General features: G+C 30.7%; 4 protein-coding genes across 29 annotated transcripts; 2 read left to right on the top strand and 2 right to left on the bottom strand.

Annotated features, from left to right (window-relative positions):
- Positions 1–1,838: 1,838 nt before the first annotated feature.
- On the bottom strand, positions 1,839–4,741 carry LOC114168706 (transcription factor bHLH121-like). 3 transcript variants are annotated; one of them, XM_028053614.2, is made up of 6 exons: positions 4,604–4,741; positions 4,396–4,480; positions 3,587–3,702; positions 3,032–3,159; positions 2,484–2,939; positions 1,839–2,381 (listed from the first exon to the last, which is right to left on the bottom strand). In XM_028053614.2, exons 3-6 carry the CDS (start codon positions 3,684–3,686, stop codon positions 2,235–2,237), a joined length of 831 nt encoding a protein of 276 aa, XP_027909415.1. In that variant the 5' UTR covers positions 3,687–3,702; positions 4,396–4,480; positions 4,604–4,741; the 3' UTR covers positions 1,839–2,234. The 3 variants fall into 3 exon arrangements, with proteins under 3 accessions (XP_027909415.1, XP_085524652.1, XP_027909416.1); XM_085668526.1 differs by having other exon boundaries at positions 4,396–4,711; XM_028053615.2 differs by lacking the exons at positions 4,396–4,480; positions 4,604–4,741 and adding an exon at positions 3,870–4,316.
- Positions 4,742–9,980: 5,239 nt separating this feature from the next.
- Positions 9,981–13,203, top strand: LOC114168464 (translocon-associated protein subunit alpha). Its single transcript, XM_028053288.2, has 8 exons — positions 9,981–10,167; positions 10,824–10,985; positions 11,087–11,137; positions 11,347–11,435; positions 12,137–12,214; positions 12,315–12,518; positions 12,700–12,771; positions 12,872–13,203. The coding sequence occupies exons 1-8, from the start codon at positions 10,098–10,100 to the stop codon at positions 12,920–12,922; spliced, it is 777 nt and encodes a 258-aa protein (XP_027909089.1). The 5' UTR covers positions 9,981–10,097; the 3' UTR covers positions 12,923–13,203.
- A 4,010-nt stretch (positions 13,204–17,213) lies between these two features.
- Positions 17,214–19,010, top strand: PRP4 (proline-rich protein 4). Its single transcript, XM_028053661.2, has 2 exons — positions 17,214–17,502; positions 17,599–19,010. Exons 1-2 carry the CDS (start codon positions 17,334–17,336, stop codon positions 18,603–18,605), a joined length of 1,176 nt encoding a protein of 391 aa, XP_027909462.2. The 5' UTR covers positions 17,214–17,333; the 3' UTR covers positions 18,606–19,010.
- Positions 19,011–21,681: 2,671 nt separating this feature from the next.
- Positions 21,682–25,196, bottom strand: LOC114182494 (uncharacterized). 24 transcript variants are annotated; one of them, XR_014986439.1, is made up of 9 exons: positions 25,007–25,174; positions 24,841–24,909; positions 24,299–24,379; positions 24,117–24,165; positions 23,652–23,824; positions 23,334–23,467; positions 23,127–23,203; positions 22,955–23,028; positions 21,682–21,941 (listed from the first exon to the last, which is right to left on the bottom strand). XR_014986439.1 is itself a non-coding variant. In XM_085668805.1 (9 exons), the coding sequence occupies exons 2-5, from the start codon at positions 24,894–24,896 to the stop codon at positions 23,762–23,764; spliced, it is 309 nt and encodes a 102-aa protein (XP_085524931.1). In that variant the 5' UTR covers positions 24,897–24,906; positions 25,007–25,196; the 3' UTR covers positions 21,682–21,941; positions 22,955–23,028; positions 23,127–23,203; positions 23,334–23,467; positions 23,652–23,761. The 24 variants fall into 24 exon arrangements, 11 of the variants coding, with proteins under 11 accessions (XP_085524931.1, XP_085524929.1, XP_085524922.1 ...); XR_014986441.1 differs by having other exon boundaries at positions 24,841–24,906; XR_014986438.1 differs by having other exon boundaries at positions 24,299–24,375; positions 25,007–25,173.
- Between the last annotated feature and the right edge of the window lie 225 nt (positions 25,197–25,421).

Genomic DNA, 25,421 nt, shown 5'->3' with positions numbered 1-25,421 from the left:
GTTTCTGTCTCCTTGTCTGAGAGATCCTAAAAACCACTTAGAATAAAATAAAGATCAGTAACAAAGTGATAACAGTGGCGATAGTAGCCGCAAGATTCCAGGGAGACACCGCAGTCGAAGGCATGAAGCAAAAGTTGAGCCTTCCACAGATGGAATATGAGAGCAAGAAGAGTATCAATAGGATGGGCGAAAGAGACAAGAGTAACTGAACGTAAAGGGCTATGTGATTCTGCTGAGACTTGTAGGTGGTGTAATGGGAGAGCCACAACAAGCTAAGGACAATGCCAAATATCACAAATAAGTGAAGATTTACAGAAAGAGAAGCAGTCTCCATAGTCTGCTCTGTCAATGTGAGTTCCTGCTTCCATTCTGCACTTTTCTTAGGGTAGAACCATCCCATTCTTCTCTCTTTTTTTCTCAATCAATGCGACTTGCAGAGAAGAACTATACCATATCATAAGCACACTAAGTGGTCTTCTAGGATTTATATAAGCTTCTTTAGCTTCTGATATCAGAATGGCTTTGGCATATATTCTTTGAGTGCAACTTCTGTTAAACCACTGTTCTTTTCTCTGTACTATAAGTGCTTACAAATTTAGTTTTTATATCAATCATGTTATTAATTGTTTTATTTCTTATCGTTGTTACATAAACAGAATGAAGTGTAATCATTTGGATAAATTTTTATAACAGATGGTATTCAGAAAATACTTACATTAGCAGCACAACACAAAAATCATACATTCTGGAAGCACAATAATGTTCTAATATTGGTAACGATAATGTACTCTCTTGTAATATAGTTTTTATATTTCTTGTCCTTTTATTTTCAAAGGAACGAAAGACCAAATTCGAATTTCGTTATATCACAAGCAACAATATATATTACAGTTGTGTCTGGTAGCAGTGGGTACACTTTTATTATTCTCAGCATTTGATCAGGCTAATCTTCTCATTTCAGCCACACTGCTAGATAAATTTTCCACTTACCTAAGAAAAGCCAATAATAGCTTTTACTTCTAGTCTAGTACAAAAAAACATAACCCATCAAATAGATTTGAATACTGTGCAAAACACTTGAATTTGACTCAATGATCAAAAAGAGAAAACGTGAAGAAAGTGTGTTTCTGCGTGCTGGCATTAGTTCTATTGTTTACAACCATTTCAAGATTCAGTCAAGAATCCAATGACAACTCTGAAAGATAGTAAGTTAGCTCATTAGCTGATCTCCCTTCACAATAAATCTACAATATATAGCTCCTTAGTTCATTTCAATGCATCATGGTGAAAGATAGCCGTTTACCTGTTCATGATAAATCTACAATAACCACGGGTCTCTTAACAGCTGTATTAAATTTATTTATTTCTCTTAAACACTTCTATACCTCCGGAGTGGGGGCCACTCTCTTACTGCCACGTGGTCTAACTAACACATAGCACCACCAACGGTGTAGTTTATGATGTTATACTATTTAAATAGTATTTCTACAAAATTGTTATGGTATTACTTTGAATATTTATCTCTCTCATCAGATCATCAATCTCACCTCACCATTTTTATAATTTTTCCACATCTCGACAAGCTTGTCATTATTAACTAGTCAGAACGATCACTTATTTATAGTTACACTGAGTTGTACATGACATGTATTTATTTTTAAAATTTATGACAAAAATTAATAATGTTTCATTAAATGTCATTTGAAAATTAAGAAGAATCAAAGGCATCTTTGGAAAGACTTTTCCATATGCTCCTTCTAAGAGAGAAAAATAAAGGAAAAACTAAGTATAAACACAATTTTAAGTGTTTTTATCAAATTTCATACAATAACAGAGTATATTAGAAAGAGTGTATAACTAGCATTTCTCATAATATAAGTACAATTTCCGGTCAAAGGTCAAGAGGTGAAGTGATTTACAAACCCTACACATTCATTAGCCACACCAATCAAGTTGGAAGGTTTTTCGGCTGCAATTTTAATTTTTTACAAGAATAGGTATATAAACCAGATTTGACAAGCTTTTACCCACAAGGAAAAGCTTATTCATATAGTATTTAATCCAAATTTTAATAAAATCCTAGTCTCGGAGAGAAGTCAGAAGTGATTTTTTTCAAGAAAACAAGGGTCTTGTACCTCCGGGCAGTAGTAGGAGCTAAACACCGGAGAAACCCCATCATGACTTCAATTCCAAAGAAATAAGCACTTGACTCAGATTGTTCCCTTTCTCACTCACTAGCCTTTGTGTTCGTGAACTACACTACTTGATGAACTCTCCTGAACACTACTAGATGAAGAGCACCTACCTAACGAACTCACTTCAGCGCAACTGCTTTGCCTCCTTGACAATTCGCTAGATTTTATTTTCCCAGATGGCAAGTCCTACAAAACCCACAACACAAACACCACTTGAATCCATACCTCTTTTATCACAGCTATAGCCTATAGGTTACAACATTTCTTTGAAAGCAAAGCAACACTAACCTGGTCTGCAGAAGACCCGTAAGTCTGGTCTGCAGTGACATCATTTGAATCCTCATGTTTTTCAACCATGCTCTCCTTGCATTTGTTTCTGGAGTCTTGTTTACCCGACATGTGGGACTGGAAACCTGGATGAAGAGGTGGGGCTATGTGCTGGATGGATTGCTGTTCAACAAGGGTATTAGGGACTAAACAAGGAACATAAGTTGAACAAGGGCTAGGGATAATAGCAGAATGTTGATTAGCATAGAAGGGGTATGGCTGCATAGCAATTGGAGAAGGAGGTATTGGCATTGGCACTGGATATGGATATGATGATGGAACTACCATCACTGAATGATCCATTGCAGTCCATGGAGACACAGTCCTGAGCTGTTGCTGATACTGACAATTCAACTTCTCAATATCCGATTTAAGAGAAGTCTTTTCTTCTCTAAGATCAATTTTCTCGCGAGCCAACTGAAAATTAATAAAATATCATTACTTCCTTGATTATTTTATGTTCCAAAAGCATCATGGTGATTCATTAAAGCAAGAAGAGAAAATATTACCTCGCAAGATTCTTCAGTTAGTGCAGCATATTCATCTTTAAGTTTACTAACTTGAGAAGTAAGGTCCTCTAGCAATTGAATGGTATCACCTATAATGGTTGCTTTGTCATTTTTGGGCCTATCAGGATCTGCACTTCAGAATCGTCACAGGCAGAGTAATTTAGTAGAAGTACCGTTTTAACAGTTCTCGTCAAGTGACAAACACATGGATAAATTTTAAGGAATATCTAAGGAACAACTCGTTAGATCCAAACTATCACAACTATCACCATATGTATAACCCAAAGTAATCTCTGAGACATGTGGTTGAAAATAATTAAAATCCAACCAGTTCTATTCCAAAACTAAAGTCATTAACAATATACAAACCGATGCTAACACTTCCATAACAAATACAATCTGGGCACTGTTGGTTACAACGGTTTAGTTATCATTAATTTGGTCATTCAACAAAATAGAATCTGGCAGTTGGATATCCTTAGTAGTAAGTCAGGAAAAGCAACGAACATAAAAAATTGACAATTTTTTCACCGATGATTGTGAAATTTGATTTACCTAAAATGTTGCCCAGCGCTACAAATTGTTCATTGAGTCGATCCCTCCTTAGCTTTTCTCGGTCAGCCTTTTGTGTCCTTCTTGCAGCTGTACAATCCATTGGTTCAACTTCAGACCTTTGGCAGAGGATACATAAGTTTCAGAAATTTAGTTTAATCAAAGTTTCTATCATTGATTTCAGCTTAGCAGAATAACAAAAACCAAAATTATCAAAAATAATACAAGTATTTTAGTTTTCAACACATTGTTTGGATATAGGCACTTAATTTTATATAAGTATGACCTGAATTCTCAGTAGCTAATACTCCTGTAGAGTCATTCCAGTTCAACAACTCTCGAGAGCTTTTACTTTTCTTCATTTATTTCAATACTAGTGTTATTCAGTTACTGCTTAAGGAAGAATAGGATCTAGGAACACAGAAAATTGTCCACATGCATTACTGCCACCAGCTAAAAAATGATTTAATGACAAGATGCATTGAAATTATTATCAGACAGTACAAGTAATTGACAAACTTAACTTAATTTTTCTTACAAGACAAAGCACAACCACTGAGTCACTTTGTTCCTTTAAACAATACCTCACAATGTACAATCAATTTACTGCATAGTGTTGCAACAGGAGTACAGGACAAAATCCTATGTAAACAACAAAGTGAGATAAAAATGCTGTACCCATAATTGGGTTGAAAAATAGAACGGAGTAGCTCGAATTCATGGAAGGAATTCAGAAAAGGATATGTGAAGAACGTTATATAATAAAAAAAAATAACATAGCTAGATAGAGAAAGTATGATCAGAGATTTTACCTCGTTATCTATGTTCGATGATCTACAATTTTGCTAAATCCACTGGTAAAATCTACTGTTCTTCACTTTCCCTTGCTGTCTCTTCCTGACGAAAAAAAAAAGGAATCGATTCCTAATCAGAAATGCAAGTCACTGACATTGTTTTTAGTGTAAATGTCGCTTGCATTCTACTATTCCTAATGGGTTGTGTTACAGTGGAGATACCCACATAAGCATATTCCCTAGGGTTGATGTATTTCGCAATTCTGGGTTTGGTTACAGAATTTTGTAGGGATTGCAATGTTCCCCGTCTTGTTTTTAACCTTTCAAATATAAGTGAGACTCGCTCATATAAAATTCACATGGCAAACCAAATTTATGATCAACAAAATACATATATATATATATATATATATATATATATAATCTGTTTATTACGTGTGTTAATAATTATTATTATACTTCTATATCTCTACATTTAATAAAAAACATACATAACAATATTTATCTGAACAATTCGAATATATTGACATTATGATCCAATGATAACGTAACAAATTTCAAACACTAAGTAACTAATAAAAGGATCTAAAAACCTAAAAATATATATTAATTCAACAGGATATACTTACTAAATTATTATTCACTTTTTATATTATATATTCAATAACTCTTTTAATTCTTATTTAAAGATTGGAAAATCTTTTTAAAGTAGTATATATATAGCCGATCTCAACAACTTGGAAATTAATTTTATACAAATTCAATTTTCTATAATAATTTTTTTTTCCATTTGGAAAAAAACCACGCTTCTTTCAAGTAAAAGTATCTTACATCCACTGTTAGGTTAGGTAAAACTCATATCAAAAGTATTATAATACTTATAAGTATAATTGTTGCATTGTTATTGTCATCATATCCTAACTTGATCCATTGATTATTGGAGCCTTCAAGACACATATGAAAACTTTTCTTCAAAAAAAATGAGGAAAATCTTCAAAATTCAATAACTAGCATGCATGACAAATTTAAAGTCATGGAACCCTTGCAAAACTAGCACAAGATTGAGTTAAGGTCAAATTGAAAGCTCTCAACAAGTAACTTGTCATGTTTAACCTATATCATAATACACACTATTTTGAGTCGAACTTGCAGACCCGAACTCAATGCACTAAATAGGTCACTTGATATCATCCAACCACAATAGCAAAACCTATTGAGAATGGGGACGATCAACACAATACTTAGTAGCAAAGGGTTGTAATTGAGACATGAACACAACAACTTTAGTCTAACAATCAATCCACATATGCTAAACAAACCAACAATGACAGTTTATTAATCACGCTCGAGGGGTCTCGCCATAAAAGGAATCACGAACATGTGATCAACAACACCTTGTTATAGTTGTTCCAATATCCATGCTGAATGAATCGATAAAAGCATATTTGTCTAATTTTCATCCTTTCAATAAAGAGGTCATGAAGGCCTAACATCTAACAAAGTGGAGGTGACATTGTATTAAAAAGTGTGATGGATCATGGGACCTAAATGAATACTTTAAGACATACTTAACCCAAGTTAACTTCTTCTTTTTTTTTCCGAAGAACTAAGAGCACACTACAAACTCTTTTTAACTATTTTCAAGGGACCAACCCTAGAATGGTACTATTCTCTGCCCAAAAATTCAAAAAATTCATTTGACACTCTCTTTGGAAGATTCACAACTCAATTTATAGCCACCTCAACATTTTTACACAATGTCATACAAGGATATATTGATTCATTTCTACAATACTTAGCTAATTTGTTAAAGTGTATGTTCACATCCGCGACCTATAGTTAATGATAATTGTGTACATGCTACTTGTAGGACTCTTTTTAGGGAAATTCCTTAACACGATGTACGTTGTCCCACATGCCAACATGAACAAGCTCTTCAAATAAGTAGCATGGTACATCATTATAGAAGGAAACTCCAATGTAAGGAAATAAGTGATGAAAGTTCCTTCATCTTTATTTACCCCAAACACAAAACAATCTTTTACGATAAGGCACATCAATAAATATGAAAATTACACCCTTATGTGTTCCAGTTGAGACGTCATCATCTAAAAGGGGTTTAATCTTAAAGTAGTATAACTCCCACAACCTAATCTCCCATTTTTGTTTATCCAACTAAATGGTACAAGTATCATATAAACTAAGGTCATACTACAAAAGAGTGTTAGTATGTACAATACCTTATGAAGAAATAGTCTAGTTAGGACCACGTGATGTTTCATAAAAAACGGTTAAGCCAAATGAGGATGAAAACATCAAAGTTAGAAAGGTGGATAAAGTTGAGGCTCAAGATTATGTGGTGGATTCCAAGATCAAAAAAGGAGGAATCGCCAAAGGATGAAGCAACGCCTCAACCTAAGCATGAACAAATGGAGCTTCGTCATAAAGTTCTGATGATGTAAGATGGACTATTATCACTGTTGTAGAAGGATTTGTTTAGGGAGACTGTTTGAGCAAGAGAAGAAAATATATCTTGAAGTATAAACTCGTTGAGTCTATTAACATCTCACATTTATGAATGAATACTTCAACATCAATGTTGAGTCGTTGTCACGATCACCATAGCCAATTGGTGAGTCAAAAGGTATTCATTAATTAAGGAAACTCGATTGACGAACTTTACTCGTTAACGTTTTAAAAGTTCAACATCTTTGCTACCCTCATCCAATCCTATATAGATCCATTGTTAAAGCTTGTCAAGGAACAAATACACACTAGATGATATGTTAGTCTATGTTAAAAACAAATAAAGAATATGAAATGTTAATACTCCAATGTATTTTATTATATATAAACAATTAAAAGAACCCTCACTCGATTTGAAGTCATTATTTAAACATCACACACAGTGATAAAATTTTTAGCTTAAGATGAATTAGTTATTATGGTAAAACCTTACCCCTAAAATAGTTAGAAAATAATAATAATATAAGTTTAAAACTCAACCAATATTCTACAAAGATACCGATGCAAAACAAATGAGATCTTAAAATCAAGATCAAATTAAAATATTTAAATTTGTATTAGAATAACTAGGGATGGCAATTAGGCCTAGGTCCGGCCCGCAGGCCCGTAGAAAAAACGCGGGGCAGGCCAGGGTTGTGAGCCCACAGGCCCGCGGCCCGCAAGCCTCATAAAAAAAAAACTTGCACTTGTGTATGTTAATTACTTTTTTTATGGACTATTGCATTAACGTTTCAAATTCTTGTATAACTGGAAAAGACACGTACTATGTAATTTTTAATGTGCTAAAATTTAAAGAATACATTGTGTATGTCAGAGTATGAGTATGATGAAAATGTTGAATTATCAATTTATCATTTAATTCCCCAAAGTCTTTACTTAATTTTGTGAACTTCTTAAAGTTTCCCAATTTTTAAACATTGAAAGTTTTATCATAAATTTTTTTTTAAAAAAAAAAAAGCGGACCGGCCCACGGGCCTGCGGACCAGAGAGTATGTAGGACATGTCAATGTTTTCAGCCCGCATAAAATATGCGGAGTGGGACGGACCGGCCCGCGTTGTGTGGGCCTTATGCAGGCCGGCCCGCATTGCCACCCCTAAAAATAACATACTAAATACCTTTCAATTTTTTTAATTAAAAAATATATATTCATTATATTTTAATGAAATAATAATAATTTCCTTTCACTGGTTTTTTAAAAAGTTCATATAGGTGACATTTATCTTCTTTCTTTTAATAGAGTGATATTTATCTCTTTTTTCCAAAAATAATTTATTAGTAAAACTTAAATTAATATTTCTTTTTGCAAAAAGTAATTTATTTAATTACTATATATTAACTATGTCTATAAATATTATATTCTCACTCAATCATGGATTCTCTTATAAAAATGATCTTTTTGAAAAAAAAAATTAATATACAAATAAATGTGTGATTAAGTTTCTTAACTTATTATTGTATTTAAATAATATTATACTACAAATATAAATATGTTGTAAGAAATACACGTATGAATATAAATAAAATAAAGAGTTTAACGATCGTTTTATTTATGATATAAGATATGTGAATATTTATTTTATATAAAAATCTTTATACGAGCAGTGAATGCAATTTTGTCACCATTAAATAATTCCTTTTCTATTAATAAAAACAACTTGATTTGTTAAATTTAAAAGCTGTAAGCTGTAATTGTATAATTTTTTAATTAAATTTCACTAATATTGTTTTATATAATATTAAAGTAAATGACCAATATTTTTAAAAATATAAAAAAAGTGTTCGTATTAAAAAAAATACTATGGATATAAATGCCGTTCATCATAATTTTAAAATATATAAGTATAATTCAAACCAACTAACAACCCCTTTATCATTATTAAAAGAGAGAATAGTACTAATCACATCTCAACCCAATGGTTATTTCAGTGTTATTAATCTACTATTTTAACAAATGGATTTGCACCATAGCAAAATAAATATTATAAGACCCAACTAAAAACTTGATAATTAGCCTAATAATATCTCTAAGAGTTATTTAGGTATTTACTAATTTTATAAGGCATCCCATTGCAAAACATTAATTAATTAATACATATTAAACCGAGACATTCATTCAGGAAATAATAGCTGATATAATGTTATCATAACATATTAACTAACATTTAAAGATATGATTTTCTCATAATATTTGAATTCAAAAATAATACACAAATATTTTAATTAAATCACAAGTAAGAAAATCCCACAAATTTCACTGTAGAGAGAAATTAAAATTAGACTATGTAATATTTTTAAGAATGAAAAAAGAAATTGTATTCGTTAATATTTTGTTAATAAAATTCCCAATAAAAATTGAACAAGTATTTGTAAAAGATGTTTGTAGGCAATAAATATGTGTATTTTAATTATCTTTAAGTGATTTTTATATGTTATCTATTGTTAATTGTTAATAGTTTTTATTTGAATATATTTATTTTTTAAAAATTAAACAAATAGCAAGAAAAAGATTGACCATAAAAGAATTATTTATATTTATAATTTATTGGATTTTACTTTTCAAAAATACTATAATTATTAGTATTTTATTATGTGGCTATATTCAAATATTATAGTTAATGATACAAATTAATTTTATTAATTAATAAACATTCCTTCTGTAGCAATTTTTTCTAAACAACAATTTAGAATATAATAGCTTTTAAAAGTTGTTTATATCTTAATTTTAAAATATTAAACAACTTACAAATCTAATTAAATGATGAAAAATTGGTTTTAGAAAATTATAATAAAATCAACTATGATTTAGAAAAAAATATAAAGATAAACGAACCTAAATTATCACTTTTTTCAAATTTGAAAAAATAGATGCTTATTTATTTATTTTTTACTTCAACGAATAACAAAATGAACAACACAATATTAGATAAAGTAATCATTAACCATATATCATAAAATAAATCATTGAAAAAAGATAAATTATCTTATGCATAGGCACAAAATACTAAGTGAGTCAGCATGTGCCACGTGAAACAACCAATGAAAAACAGTATTTAAGACATATAAGCTAATAGAGTATGACCCACATGTAAACGACATCGTTGTTGGAAGTCCCCATTACAAATTACAAATCTGGTGTTTCAGGGTTGAAATTTCACACGTTGAAATTTGGTACCAACTCCAGCCCTACACCACCATGGCCTCCATCCACAAATTTTTGGTTTTCTCTCTCGCCCTTCTCCTCTTCGCTTCCCCTTTTCTCCAAGGTCTGCACTTTTGTTTCTAGATCTAGATCTATTTCACCTTCTATCCTTGTTTCCTTGCCTTGCATGTCACAATTATCGTGATTTCTGGTTGGATTGATGTGAAAAGATCCTATTTTTACTTTTTCTGCCGACCCAATTACTCCCTTTCCAGCTCCCCTTTTCAACTCTGATCTGCTATTGGATTGTTAAATTTTGAATCTTCTGGGTTCTGATCTTTGTTGGAATCGTTTGTTTTTACTCTTAATTCTTGCTCTGATGTTAGAGATAATGAAAATATTGTTTTTTTAGTGATGGGCAATTTACAATCAGACACTTGACATTTACATTCTTTTAATGATTGAGCCAATTATCGAAAATATGTGTTTTTTTCGGTAGATTTGAAATTGAATACATAAGCTAGGTGAAGTGATGTTGTAATGCAATGTTTATGTGGAATCTGGTTCTGTTCTATGCACTTTAAGTTTTGATGCTTATGATACTTGGATGTTAAAATTGGTATCTTTTTTAGTGGCAGAACGATGTATACACTCTGCTATTCATTGTTTTATTTGTTTTATTTTCCCCACTGGATCTCTCAAATAGTTTGGTACCCATGTTTTCATGCCTTTTGTGCACGACCATGATTTGATGTTTTTTTTTTTTTTTTCTTTATTTAGTTGCTAGGTGTCAGTCAGACTCCGATGATGCTGTGGATACCATTGAAGAATCAAATGATATTGGCATTGTTGGTGATGATACCCAAGACTTTGGTGATGGGACCTTCTCTTCCGCTCCAGGAATTGATACAATAAGTGTATTTCCAAAAAATAGCGCACGATGTAAGAATCATACTGCTCAGTGCACCAAACAAAATGTGGTTCATAATTCATTCTATGTTTGATAGTGGGTTGAATTTCTTTGTTCTTGTAATATGTTGTAGTGATAACAGCTGGAGAAGAGTCAGAGCTGCTTGTTGGTGTTAAAAATGATGGTAATTCAATCAAATTTGACACTCAATGTTGTATTTTAGTTTGTAATTTGATGCTTAACATTCTTAACTCTTGTGTTTGTCACTGATACTAAGCCTTTCATGTGTGATTTTGTTACATTATTTCCTGATTGATGTATTGTGATTCTGTTACGTTATTCGTTCATTAGTAGATTATAGCTTATTTTTGTTCATTGTGTGGAATGAAACAGGGGATTCAAGCTTGAATGTTATTGCAATCAAGGCTAGTATTCACCTTCCTTTTGATCACCGTCTCCTGGTTCAAAATCTTAGTACCCAGGTAATAAGTTGCTGACTATCCAAATAAAACGTAGTTATTTATTTGTGATCAAGGATTACACTGCCTGTGTTACTGTAAAGGATTAGTTATGCTCGATAAAAATTGATGAATATTCTAGTGAATTAGAATCAACAATAGAAATATGTTATTTATTATTTGTTCTAGAAAGAGAATTTCAAATTTTCATGAAAATAGTCTGGGTAGTAAAATATAAAGTATGTATTGTTTGCCTGGACAAGAATTTGAAGATAAATCATTGACAAAGTTAGGTTTAAAAATGCTAGAATTGTTAATCTTCGCATGAGAAGGATTGCTTTATTTGTGTATGAAGATTGGATGCATAGATCTGATTCTTCCATCCTTGTATGCTGAAAGGGAGCATGGGATGTATTTGTGATATTTTCATTTCCTTTTATTTTAGTTCCTGTTCTTCCCTATATAAAACATTAGTTAATGTGTATGATTTTGTCAGTTTAGATCATAGCCAACCATCTAAAAGTGTATTTGGGAACAATGAATTATCATGAACCAATTACGTGGAACTTATGGTTAATAGTTCATTGCTCGTACATTCACAATGTGAAGGAAACAGTTATATATGATATTACATCAGTGTTACATCAGTATCACTCCAACCTATTCTGATTCAGCAAATGGTATTGCATGAATATTTTAAACTCAATCTTTTGTTTTAATTGCAGGGTTTCAATAATGGTTCTGTACCAGCCTCAGCACAGGCTACTTTCCCATATCTATTTGCAGTCAGTAAGTTCATGCAGGTATAATTATGGCTTCAAAGGTCAATGCTTTTAGTTTCTCAACGAGTAAGCATCACAGGAGACTATTATACTCATTATGCATACTTTTTCTGTTATGCAGCCTGGAAATTTTGATCTTGTGGGCACTATTATTTATGAGATAGATGATCATCCATTCCAAAGCACCTTCTTTAATGGCACCATTGAAGTTGCTGAAGCTGGTGGTTTTCTTAGCATGGAATCTGTTTTTCTTGTTACACTGGGTGCTGCACTCCTTGTCCTTCTGGGGCTATGGATTCATGGTCAAATACAACACCTTTCCAAGGTACTAAAATCATTATTTTTTCAAATAACGTGCTTTCAAGGATGCATTGTTATTTGCTACATAAAATCGTCACCCTCTATTTTGTTTTGATTTATACCGAGACTTTGTACTTGTTTTATTTGCTAACTACAATATATGACATGATATCACAATTCTGATAATCTGATTCATGTTTGCTCAGAAAACAAAGAGGGCTCCAAAAGTTGAAGTGGGAACAAGGTCTACAGATGCCTCAACTGATGAATGGCTACAGGTTTGTTCTTATGCCTTGTACTGTACTTGTTGGATTTCATGTTTGATGCTTTAACCTTTAATGTAACACTAATGGTTCTGCCCTTTGTTTTGACACCCAGGGAACTGCATTTACTCAATCTCTGTCGAGCAAGTCAAAGAAGAAGAAGTAGATAAGCAAATTCTCACGTTCAGCCACACAAGATTTGTGCCATGGAATACAGAATCATGTTACTGACTAGGTTCGAGTTTGAGAGAGCACGAGGAAGTAGCTGTGAAATTTTGGCTGAAAGATCTAGCTTTCTGTTGTAGCTTAAGACTTTTTACGTTTCTACATTCGAATGAAGTTGAGTTTTTTTTTTTTTCTAAACTAACAGGGATTTGAGTTAGGAATGATACGACTTTTGCGATGTGGCAGAGTTTTTATTAGATAATGTTCATTTTGTTTTACGTACATTTTGTGTTTACTCTTTGGAACCGTAGAACATAAGTTAGCAAGAACACTCCTTTCAAAGTTGGCATCTTTGATTTTAATCCAACATAAAATCGACATTTTGGATGACGCGAAATTTTGGAAAAACAAGAAAGGTGAAATCTTCGTTGGTTTCGAAAAAAAAAATGCAATACAATGCGGAAGAAACAAAAAATCATGGTTTTTTAATGCAGTTTGTTGGGTTTCTTCCTAAACCAGTTTTCGTGTTAAGGATAATGTTGAAGTTGAATTTTCAAAATTGATTCCTGGAAGCAAATTACTTGTCTTCAACTCAATTAAAACATAAGTCAACAAATAATAGCGATATAAATAAAGTAAAAAAAAAATCTTTCTCCAATTGTTTTTATTTCCAGCCAAAAAAGGTAAATATTTGCTAATTAAACATTTAATTTTATCCGTACTGAAAAAAAAATGGATGGTTCACCACCATGCAATTGCTTAGGTATTGATATGTTTCAATAATTAATGCAAATTTGGAATATATTTTAATACAAATTATTGATCAAACAACCACGTTATCAACATTTAATGAATTCTGTTTCATTCTGATTGATTTTTCTTTCATTCTATTTGAAAATGAATACATGTTCATTAACAACTCTATTTGATGGAGAAGAAGAAGAAGAAAGAAGCAGAGGAAGTAGGTACACAAGAAAAAAAAAACGAGAGATGTAGATAACAAAATACTGTAAAAACAAAAAGCTTCTTTTATTAGAGATAAATATAATACTAGATAACTTTTTGAAATTATTTTATTTTAAAAAAGTTATACTTCAGATTATAATATCAATAAACTTATCATTCATTCTAACACTGTCTCAATCTTAATTTTTTAAATTTAAATAAAAATTAAATATATTTTCCTATTTATATAAAAAAATATTTAAAAAATTAAAGATTTTCTAAATATTAATTTAAATAAAATATATTAATCATATATATATATATATATATATATATATATATATATATATATATATATATATATATATATATATATACACGAATTTGAAGATAATTTAAGTCTACAAAATCAACTTATTAAATTATGCTTTGCAAATTAAACATATAAAAATGTAGTATCAGTTTTGAAATTTCGGTTGTTGAGATAATTGAAACCTATTTACCTATATGTTTCATTTACTAAATAACCGAAATTTATAAATTCACAAAATTTTTAAAATTGTTATTCTTTTTTTATTATTTTACTTTAATAAAGAGGTATAGATTTCGACTTCTAGAAAATGAAATCTATACACCCTGCATGCTTTAATTTGTAAAGAATTTAGTTCTACAAGTTTGGCAAAATTTTCAAACTTAACACTATTCTTTTAAATCATGTTTAATTAGTTAGATGATATCCACTTTCGTTCAGATGTGTCAATTTGATACTTGCTTTTAAATATGTGTTAATCAAGTTTCAACTTTTGAAGGAGTGTCTTAATTAAGTCACTTTAAGACAAAAAATATTAACGCCATTACTTTTATTAATGACTTTTACCACTCAATATTAATATAAATATCAATACTTAATTTATTAAGTCATTTTAGATATCAATACCAGACGTTCATATATTTTTTTTTTCTGAAAGAGATGTAATTAATGCATATTTTCAAAAGTTGAGACTTAGTTGACACCTTTTTAAAAAATTTCAAAACAACTATCAAATTAACATATCCGAACAATAGTAGATATCATCCGACTAATTAAACCTTTAAATTATTTTCTATAAAATTTTCAACACTATATTTTATTCCTTCGGTTTGCAAATAATCAATAAATAATATAAAAATATTGGATTCGATTCTAAAGACAAATCTTCCAATATAGTAAACACAGTGCCAAAACAATTTATTTTTTGCATTATTTTTAATTAAATGTTTTTATTTTCATTTTTTCTCATATCAAATTATTATGGTAATATTATGAATCGAAGATAATATTATTTTATTAGGTGATGCTAGTTCAAGTTTTATTATTGTTGAATCTAAATAATAAACGCTCATATAACGATTAATCACACCAACATATGCACACAGCCTAACAATTCTTTTAATTATAATCGTTAAAGAAAAGTTGTGACATGCCATTGCTCCATTCACTTATTGTAATCATTAAATGCTCATATTTAAAATACTTATGATGATGTTTGGAGGATGTGATTAGGCACTAATAAGGTGATACTAAAATTAACAAGCCTATTTGTAAAAAGTGATTGCCACCAACAATACTTAATTTGGTGGCAACAAGCAAAATGTCACATTTGTTTCTAAAATTGATTGAAATCTCCATGTTTTGGACACAAATTGAATTAATTATAGGCACCTAAAACCATCAATTACGTATCCTCGTCAAACAATGAAAGAGATAGAAGTGCATGTTTTGGAGTATTGACATGAACCCTAAAAAACAGGAAAAACGGCTATTAAATATAAGATCGTGACCAAAACTTTGCCACCTTGATTAAACAAAAGTTAGATTTCAATGTTATACACTTATTATATATGTATATCTGGCATACACATGCATATATTGTTTAATAATACTAATTAACTATTCAAAATCATTTTCCTAGAATTGAAATTATGTTCTCTTTAATTTTAAAATAAACCCACTATATATAATGACACTCCTATATATTCATATATATTTTTTAAATAAATATTCACTTCCTTATATTTTTAATCAATAATTTTAATAGTTTTAAATCGTTTTTTAAAATACATATTTTCTATAATTTTTAAACAATTTTATAAGTTCGTGAAGTCTTTATCGGTGTGGAAAGTTGATAGCTGTTAAACTATCTCTTGATACCCAATTTCCTAATGAGATGAAGAAAAATCCAACTCCTCTGGTCTGGACTTAATTTTGTGTTTATTAACCACCTTTTGTTTAGTTGTAAAATATTTACTCATTGTACGATTGATATTTTAAATAAATATAAACAACTACTTTTATAAACTTATACTAAAGTCATTATAAATTTATATCAAAACCATGGAAACAATTTGAAGCGATAAATATTTTTTTAATTCTTAAATTTTTATAGTAAATTAGAATTCATTATTATCTCAAACTTTGATTTGATGTAATTTGAACTTCAAATTTTGAGAATAGACTTGATTTAGTTCTTAATCCAATTGAATTAAAATTTGTTGAATATGTCAAAGTGTTTTAACCTTATATTTAAATTATTTAAATTGACATGTTTCAATTGAAAATGTTAATTTTGAAATTGCTTAACAAATACAAAAATTTAACGTCATTAGATTAAGAAAACCATATACATCTATAATTTGAGGACAAAAATGTTTGAAAGTTTAAAATACACAAATTTTCGATATATAAAATGATGTTATGATGTAAATCTCGTCTTCTATGAATGAGTTAGCCTAAATAAATTTGTAAAAGAAAATATAAAGTGATAATTCAGAGGCTCACTGTGATGATTCCAGCAACAAAAGTGAAGAACCACGGGAGTAAGTGTTGATGATGTTATATGTTATTCTTTTTCTATCCTAGTGGCAGGAACAACACAGTTTTCACGATCAAACTTCTGCAAAATTTTCTGAATGTGCGGTACGGAGATAAAGAAACAGTTGACTTCAGTAGTTCACGTTAATCTTCTGTTGTCCGCAAAAAACTTCATCCTTTCATGAGTAGAAAACATTGGAATTCTTCTGTCAAAACACCAATCATTTAGCAATGTAACGTAAAACGCATTTATTAGTGGCATTTAAGAGTAGGTTGTGACAGATATTTCAAATAAAGATACGAGTTTGGCTGTGCGGTTGAGAAACCATGCATTGAATGAATTAGATAGTAATTTGTTTATGGAAACTGGTGTGTGCACGTTATCGTCTTTTTCTCTGCTGATCCCACTGATATTGGTCCCGTGCACCCATGTGATGTTCTTAATTTCAGTGTCGGTGAAATAACATCCAAGAGGGTTATATATTAAGCATTCCAATCAAACAGTATACTCACACTTCTCACCATAGAAGCTTAATCGCTTCTTAGTTCTAAGTGTGTACCTTATTGTTTTCTCTATCGTTATTATACTCATCAGGAACTGTGGTTGCAGTTCCTCATGCAGGTTTCTACCCGGCGCCAAGGAGCACTTTTGTGCTTCTGGTTGTCTCTGTCATTTCTGGTATTAGGCTTCTGCTATGGCGACCACAGTACAGTGGAGCTAGTTGGACTCGGAGAATGCACAGACTGCAATGCCAAAAATATTAAAACTAGCCAGGCTTTCTCAGGTACATTATCACAAATATTATATATGCATAGTATAAATTTGGTAGGGTTTTGTAGTTTTGTAGTATAACAACGTGCATTGTTTTTTTTTTCTACAGGACTACGTGTAACAGTAGAGTGCAAAGCAGAAAGTGGGGACTTTGAAAGGAGAGGGGTTGGTGAGGTTGACGAAAACGGAAACTTCAAAGTGTCTCTTCCACATGACATTGTGAAAGGTGATGAACTGAAAGAAGAATGTTATGCTCGGTTGCTTAGTGCATCAGCTGCTCCTTGCCCTTCCCATGATGGTCCTTTCAGCACCAAAATTGTGATCAAGTCAAAAGGTGTTGAGAAACACACACTTCGTCCTTCTGGAAAACTCAAGTTTTCTTCTGAGACGTGTGCTTCGGCTTTCTTCTGGAAGCACCACCCTCTCTTTCCTAAGCTTCCTCCTCATCCACCTATCACCATTCCTCCGATAGTATTTCCACCGCTTCCACCGAAGATTTTCCATAAACATCCTCCACCGGTGTACACTCCTCCGCCGGTATATACTCCTCCACCTGTGTATTCTCCTCCACCTGTTGAACCTTCTCCTCCTCCTAAGGTTGTTAAGCCTCCACCATGCCCACCAAAGGAACCTCCAAAACCACCAAAACCATCCCCTCCAAAGGAGCCTCCTCATCCAAAACCACCTAAGCCTCATCCAAAACCACCAAAACCATGCCCCCCAAAGGAGCCTCCTCATCCAAAACCACCAAAGCCTCACCCAAAACCACCAAAACCAAGTCCACCAAAGGAGCCACCTCATCCAAAACCACCAAAGCCATGCCCTCCAAAGGTTAAACCTCCTCTTCCACCAAAACCACCAAAACCACCAAAGGTCAAGCCTCCTGTTCCACCACCGGTTAAGCCTCTCCCCCCACCGGTTCCAAAGAAGCCATGCCCACCAAAGCATCCACTTCTCCCTCCACTCAAGCCACATCCACATCCACTTCTTCCTCCACTTAAGCCACACCCACTTCCTCCACTCAAGCCACTTCCACCTCTTCCCAAACTCCCTCCAAAGCACTTTTTCCATCACCCCAAATGGCCTCCGATTCCCCCATCTTCATCTCATCCTTGAACTATAACGCAGAGCTAGATTACTCTTGGGTCTACAATGCGTGCATGTTTTTCTGTCTTTTTTTTTTTACGTGCTTTCCCTGTGATCAAGGATTGAGGAAGTCTATTATTGCTAATAAAGCCTCGGAAGGATGTGATGTGAAGAAAATCATCAGCCAGAATAGAGAAAACAAAATAGAGCATTTGGTTGAGAAGTTTGGAATGTTTATTTGAATTTGAGTGTGATAAGGTGTTGTTTTGAATGAGCAAAGTTAGGGGAACCCTAGATATTCTATTTGTTCTTCAATAATTATTTCTGGTGTAGATAAGTGCAGTGTGATGGGATAGTTAAACCTTCATTTTGTCATTTTCAGAGAATAAGAATGTATATTTATATATGATTATTTAATAGTCACAACCTTTAATATGTTTTTTTATTGCCTAACTAAAGTCTTAAAATGCAAAATTGTAACAAATTTAGGAAATATGGACACACCTTGTGCTCTACTAATTGAGAAGGATAAGACAAATGTCCATATAAATATTATATATATATATAATAGGTATTAATACTATTTATATATTTTTTATTTTCTCTAGAGGTATAATTTGGATTTTCTTAATAAAAATATTACTTATTCGGACATCACTACAACAAAAATTATTTTAGTAGGATTTGAGAGATTTAGGTTCTGTTTTCTTGAGAAGAAGGATTAAAAAGGGAGGAAGAGGAAGAGATGAAAATGATTAGAGAATGAAGTTGATGTTTTTTTTAAAGGATTAGGAGATGATTCTAGAATAGATTAGAGAGTGAAAATTTGTGATTAAATTAAATGATGTGACATATTAAAAAAAATTAATAGTTAAAAAATAAGATTATCAAAATATCACTAATGTTAAAAATAATATAAAATGCTATATATAAATCATTTAGAAAAATTTATTTGGTATGAAATTAAATTTGATATTTATCAATTTAATGTTTACATGAAAAACAATTTATTAATATATATATATATATATATATATATATATTATTTTTAAGTCTTTGAAGTATTACATTTTTTGTTTATTTGATATGAACATACTTTTTAATTTTATTATGTTTGTTAATAATATAGGTAATCATTTTTAATAAATTTGTTTTATTTTCTTCAAATTTTATAGAATTATATATTGTTTATATATTTTTAACTTTTAAATTTTTAAATGTTTATTAATATTAAAATTTGTATTTATTTTTATTAATAAATTAAATCTAAATTACATATATTTATTTATTAAAAAAATAAAATTGATAAATATTAATAAATTAAGTTATCTAAAAATTTTAAAGTAAATAATATTTTCAAATGAGGCATAGAAGAAAAAAAATATCAAAATTGAGAGATTAAAATAAATTTAAAACATTTTTTTACTATTTAAATTAACAAATAAATAAAAATAAAATTCGAAAAATTTATTAACAATAAATAAACTTTCATGGGATTTATTAACTCCTGTAATTTTTTTTGGTTTTAAACCCCATTAATTTTATTAAAATGTGACATCTGTGACAAATATTCTAAAATGATATTCTTGAATATAACATATTCATTAAAGGATAGAAATATAAAGTTTACACTGAAACACGATTTATGTAAAATTATAAAACATTACAATATGTTTGTTCACGATGATAAAACAAACTAAACAAAATGAAAGTCAAATAACATGTTTTTCTACTTCAATTTCCCCATCTTTTTAAAATCCCGACATTTGTTTTAAGAATACCAAATAAAACCTATATATAAATATGATTACTTACAAAAAATTAACCTATATGTTTTAGTTTTAAAAATAGGAGTTTTTTTTTATAATTATTTTTGCATCTGAAATTTATTTATGCCGTTAGGATTATATTATGTCTTACGTTTAATATTTTTTCAAAAAAAAATGTTTAATTTCCTATAAAATAAAAACTGTAATTTTTTTTTATCGAACTAGAAAATGTAATATTTAATTACATTTTTAGTTCTCATAATTTTGTTAATTTGTACTTTTGCTCTATATTACATTTTGATAATAGATTTAGTCTTCTAAATTTACAAAGTTAATCAATTTTAGTACAATATATCATATATAATTTAATTGTTACAAAAAAATGTTAACACATATTTCTAACAAAAATGTTAATATTTATTATTATTTTAGGTAATTATCATTATCACCATTTACATTTTTTTTCAATATTTCCTATTAAAAACTAGGAAACTAGTAATAATAGACTAACATGTCTTAATCTTAAGAATCAAATGTCTAACACATGCAATTAAATTTTCGTAAGAACCAACGTTGCACAAAACTATATATATATATATATATATATATATATATATATATATATATATATATATATATATATATATTTGAAGAAAATTTGAGACAAAATATAAATGTAATTAAATTATATTTAAGGCAAATATCACTACAAAAATAATTATTTTTAGTGGGGGTTATTTTTGACATTTCTGGAGGTTTTAACCCCCACTAATGGTTTTACCAGGGGTTTGCAATTCCTCGAAAGAGCAAGCATAGCTAACGGATTACCGGAGGTTTTTAACAATCCCTGGAAATAGCGTAACTTACCGGGGGTTTCAAAAACCCTTGTTAATGCATGGGGTTCGAAAACCCTCATTAATGCTTGGGGTTCAAAATCCTCCGTTAATGCTTGAGGTTTGAAAACCCCGTTAATGCATAAGATTCGAAAACCCCGTTAATGCATGGAGCTCGAAAAACCCCGTTAATTTCTGGGGTTTCGAAACCCCCCGTTAATACTCAAAGTTGGGCTTATATTATTATGACATTGCTATAATGCTAAAGTTATACTTTCATGATAATTGATTTGTTGAGTTAATTTTTTGAGTATGAAAAGAACCTTATTCTATGGATTTTGTGAACTCTGTTCAATTGCTTATTTATAAATGAAATTACACAAGAAATTACACAAAATCATTGCACCAAAAGAAATAGAAACAACCACTAAAATCACTAAAATCACCTGATTATCAACTTAAGTATAAATGAACATATAAATGAAGAAATTGCACTTCACCGCATCTAAGGAATGAAGATATACATATATGGAAACTAAGACAATCTTGAGATCCATTATTTTCGTCATAATATCTTCAAGAGTACATACACATTTTTATTTTATTAATGCAAATTGGACGATGTTGCAATATTGGTATGTGACACACATGCATGCACAATCCTCCACTATTTCTCCCTGCTACTGCTTAAATTACTGCTGCATCTACCAAGAGTACGCTTAAATTGGATGATGTTGCCCCAGCCCATTGTCAAACCACAATTTCTGCATAACAAGAAAACACGAAAGTAAAAAAAATAAAGAAACATAATTGATCATGGTCTACATATATATCTCATGCTAATTTCTACACTACCCATGTCATCATGTGAAAGTAAGTCCAAATAAAGAGGTGATTAGTCATATAACACGTGCAGGTCAGTTTACAACTAGTTATAAAAACCTAAGAGTTGATACAATTGTTGTTTGATTGATAGTTTAATGAGTTTGGTTGCATAGGAAAAAAAAGGTCGAGAGTGTTGTAATAATTCTACCAAAATTAGAATATATATATATATATATATATATAATAAAATTACTCCATTTTACCTTCGTATAAATATTAACAAATAAAAAGATAAGATGTTGATTCATTATTCCAGAAAATGAACCGAAACAACAGAAAATTATACAGACAATTTAGTATATGTTATTGACTTTATTCCAAACTAATTTATTTATGATATACAAACTAACTTTAATCCAGATAAAATAATTTTTTATCAGTTGTTCCGTTCACAAAGTTTTTTTATCTATATTATTCTTTTCCTAACTCTTCTCATTTATATATATATATATATATATATATATATATATATATATATATATTCTATTATTACTTCATAGTTTTAACCCCTGTTAAAAAATATAATCATAGCCTAATAAAAACATTAACCTTTTTCAAAGCATTGGAGGGAAAAAATAACTGACAAGGATGGAGAGCAACAAAATGCAAAGAATATTTAAAACTTGTAAACACAGAATGAAAAAACTCTACATCCGATCAAAACTCCTGAAAATATGCCAAAATGATCTTATCTCAACAAAATTCACTTTCCTAACCAATTTGTCTTTGCTAGGTGGTTTGTCATCCTGTACATACAAGTTACAATAGTAAATATAACATATAGCTACAAACATTCAAAACAGAGCAAATGCAAAATTTCATTTATTGCATATATAGAAGCATCAGAAGAACCTTATATAATCAGGACAAAGTCTAAAGTTACAATACTTACATTAGATTTATCAAAAAATAACTTTTCAGAAGGCGGCAAGCAAAAGAAATCAACATCAGCACGCATAGGCCAACCTAATAGAAAACAATCAGTAGGTGTATATATTGTTAAAACTTAAATCATTGACAGGTATGATAGTCAATACAGAGAAAAAGTAAAACATTAACCATACCAAAAATATTCATTTAAATCATCATAGTTCCTCCATTATGAATGCTTTGACTGTCCCTTTTTGGTGCGTCCAGCTTCCTTTTGACCAACGAAATATCAATTTATTCATCAATGTGAAAAATGAATGAAAATAAGTTTATATGGATCTGACAGCCACAAACAGAAAAGGAAAGAAGGACATGCAGACTACAATCAATGCAAGAAAAACCTTAGCAATCACGTCGTAGATATGACTACTTTCCTTAAAAAAGCTTATTCTCCACCTCCATAAGCTGGCTTCACATTCTCTCCAATCATTGGATTGACATTGCCGGCAAGCATACCATATAATTCAAAAGCCATCTACAGGAACCATTTTGAAAAGAACCAATTCATGTCAACATTCACAAAAAGTAGCAAGTTACCATCAAAATGTATAAGTCCTGCCAGTTGAAGATGTTATGATGCAGTTGGGATTATTCAAAAAGCCACACAACTCTTGGAACTCTTTTTCAGAATGCACCATAATGGCTCCCCTAGTATATACCTCCATTGACAAATTTGGAAAAATGAAGACTCTGACTGATAGAGAAGTATATCTTCGTAAGAACTCTGCAACTGTAGATGATAACTTTTTATCCATATTTGTAATCATTATCATACACACATTTTTCGTTCCCCCGAGATCCCTGTCTTCCATTCATCGGTCGTGACACCTGACTAAACAAAATATAAGGAAAACTAAAAATCAAATGAAATCCAAGGAAAAATTAAAGGAAAAGGTAAGAGGATTCATATTATGGAACATCCTTGTAAAAATATAAATAACTACTACCCTAATAAAAGTCAAGGTTGATGAATATAATATTGGGTGTCTAGAACTCTGTTAAATAGAGAAAAAGCTATGAAAAGAGCCACAAATTTCTTAATCACAACGAAATGGTTTTTAAGCTGAACCTATCGAGTTTAATCTACTTATAGTGTTAACCTCTACTATTACATCGGAACAAACCTTCAGGTGAATATGCACTCACTATAGACCGCCTAGCACATTGTGTTTCCTGTAAAGGGCAATAGATTAGAGGATATAATATTAGCACCAGAACATGTCTAGTATCACTATTTTATATCTTCCTCAGCAAGCAAGTTCATAGAAAGGAATCGTAGTAACATAGAGAGGCATGTACTACTTGCCTTTATCATTCTTCCAATAATTTGACGTGTGGAGTTAGACCTGTTGCCTCGATATGGAACCATTCCAAAGCCAGAATCTTCCTTTGGCATTAAAAAAGAAGAACAATTATCCATAAATGAAGCCACTACAGGATCTAGCTCCCATCTAGTATTTGGAAAGCAGAATGAACCAGAAGTTATGCGAATCACCAAAATGTCTGGAGTGCTTGTGGCCATAGTATATTAACTAATATCACAAAATGCTTTTGTTCTTGCAACTCGGCCTAAAACTTCTATCCCTAGTCTGATTGATTGTATCAGTATCTTTGCAAAGGAAATTGACAACCACACAACAAAACAAGGAAAGTTAGGGCAAAATCAAGAGATAAATAAACAAACATGTTCGTGGTGAGAACAGTGAGAGACACGTTGAGATCAGAAGACATAATTGCATTGAGACGAAAATAAAAGCATGGAGATTGAAAGAACGACGAAACTGAAAGTAGTGGAAATGAAATCGAAACAAAGACGAAATTGAAAGCAAGGAGAAAGGTGTTTATTACCTAATTTCAGAGAGAACGATGGACTCGAAAGAGAAAACGTCTTCCTCATAAGACATGAGCCGCAACCTCCTTGGACACGAACGATAAGCAAAAAAATGAAATTGAAATTGAAATCGAAAGAGATTGAATCAGAAAAACGAAAATGGAATTGAAAGCCACGATTTACCTTAAGCGAAGAGCATGAGCCTCTTTCTTCTTCCTACCAGCAAACACCTTCTTCCTTCTCCCAAAGCAAAAATAGTTAATTGAGCCACCGAGAAAGAAAAAAAGTCTCTGCACAAAGAGAAAAATCTTACCCAAATTAAAATCTTAAAAAGTTATAAAATAAATAGAATAATTTTAATGGGGTTAATCACAAAACCCCTTATACTCAGCAAGGGTTTATAAAACACCAATTATGTATATATTTTAGTGGAGATTATTATAACCCAAATAATAAATCCTAATTAAAATTATAAATTCTTGTAGTGTATATAATAAGGAAAAATTATCTTTTTATTTACTAAGTTATACAAGTTAACAAAAAATTACATTTTCATATTATTTTAATTATTAAAAGTTTGTTGCTTTATTCTTAAACC

The sequence above is a fragment of the Vigna unguiculata genome, chromosome 11 (genome assembly GCF_037176805.1).
Source record: "Vigna unguiculata cultivar grain cowpea cultivar isolate G323 ecotype 2 chromosome 11, ASM3717680v1, whole genome shotgun sequence".
NCBI lineage: Eukaryota > Viridiplantae > Streptophyta > Magnoliopsida > Fabales > Fabaceae > Vigna > Vigna unguiculata.
Note: the sequence above shows the minus strand (reverse complement) of the source record. Positions and strands in the feature narration are given on the sequence as shown.

Excerpts from the sequence above, each read along its gene's own strand:
- LOC114168706 (XM_028053614.2), bottom strand. The coding sequence starts at position 3,686 with ATGGATTGTACAGCTGCAAGAAGGACACAAAAGGCTGACCGAGAAAAG. Across the intron at positions 2,940-3,031 it reads TAACTGAAGAATCTTGCGAG|TTGGCTCGCGAGAAAATTGA; the intron begins GTAATATTTTCT and ends ATTAATTTTCAG. Across the intron at positions 2,382-2,483 it reads ACGGGTCTTCTGCAGACCAG|GACTTGCCATCTGGGAAAAT; the intron begins GTTAGTGTTGCT and ends TGGGTTTTGTAG.
- LOC114168464 (XM_028053288.2), top strand. The coding sequence starts at position 10,098 with ATGGCCTCCATCCACAAATTTTTGGTTTTCTCTCTCGCCCTTCTCCTC. Across the intron at positions 11,436-12,136 it reads TTCAAAATCTTAGTACCCAG|GGTTTCAATAATGGTTCTGT; the intron begins GTAATAAGTTGC and ends TTTTAATTGCAG. Across the intron at positions 12,772-12,871 it reads CAACTGATGAATGGCTACAG|GGAACTGCATTTACTCAATC; the intron begins GTTTGTTCTTAT and ends TTTGACACCCAG.
- PRP4 (XM_028053661.2), top strand. The coding sequence starts at position 17,334 with ATGCAGGTTTCTACCCGGCGCCAAGGAGCACTTTTGTGCTTCTGGTTG. Across the intron at positions 17,503-17,598 it reads AACTAGCCAGGCTTTCTCAG|GACTACGTGTAACAGTAGAG; the intron begins GTACATTATCAC and ends TTTTTTCTACAG.
- LOC114182494 (XM_085668796.1), bottom strand. The coding sequence starts at position 24,514 with ATGGCCACAAGCACTCCAGACATTTTGGTGATTCGCATAACTTCTGGT. Across the intron at positions 24,166-24,298 it reads TTATTGGAAGAATGATAAAG|GAAACACAATGTGCTAGGCG; the intron begins GCAAGTAGTACA and ends TGCCCTTTACAG. Across the intron at positions 23,821-24,116 it reads GAGTGCATATTCACCTGAAG|GTGTCACGACCGATGAATGG; the intron begins GTTTGTTCCGAT and ends TTGTTTAGTCAG.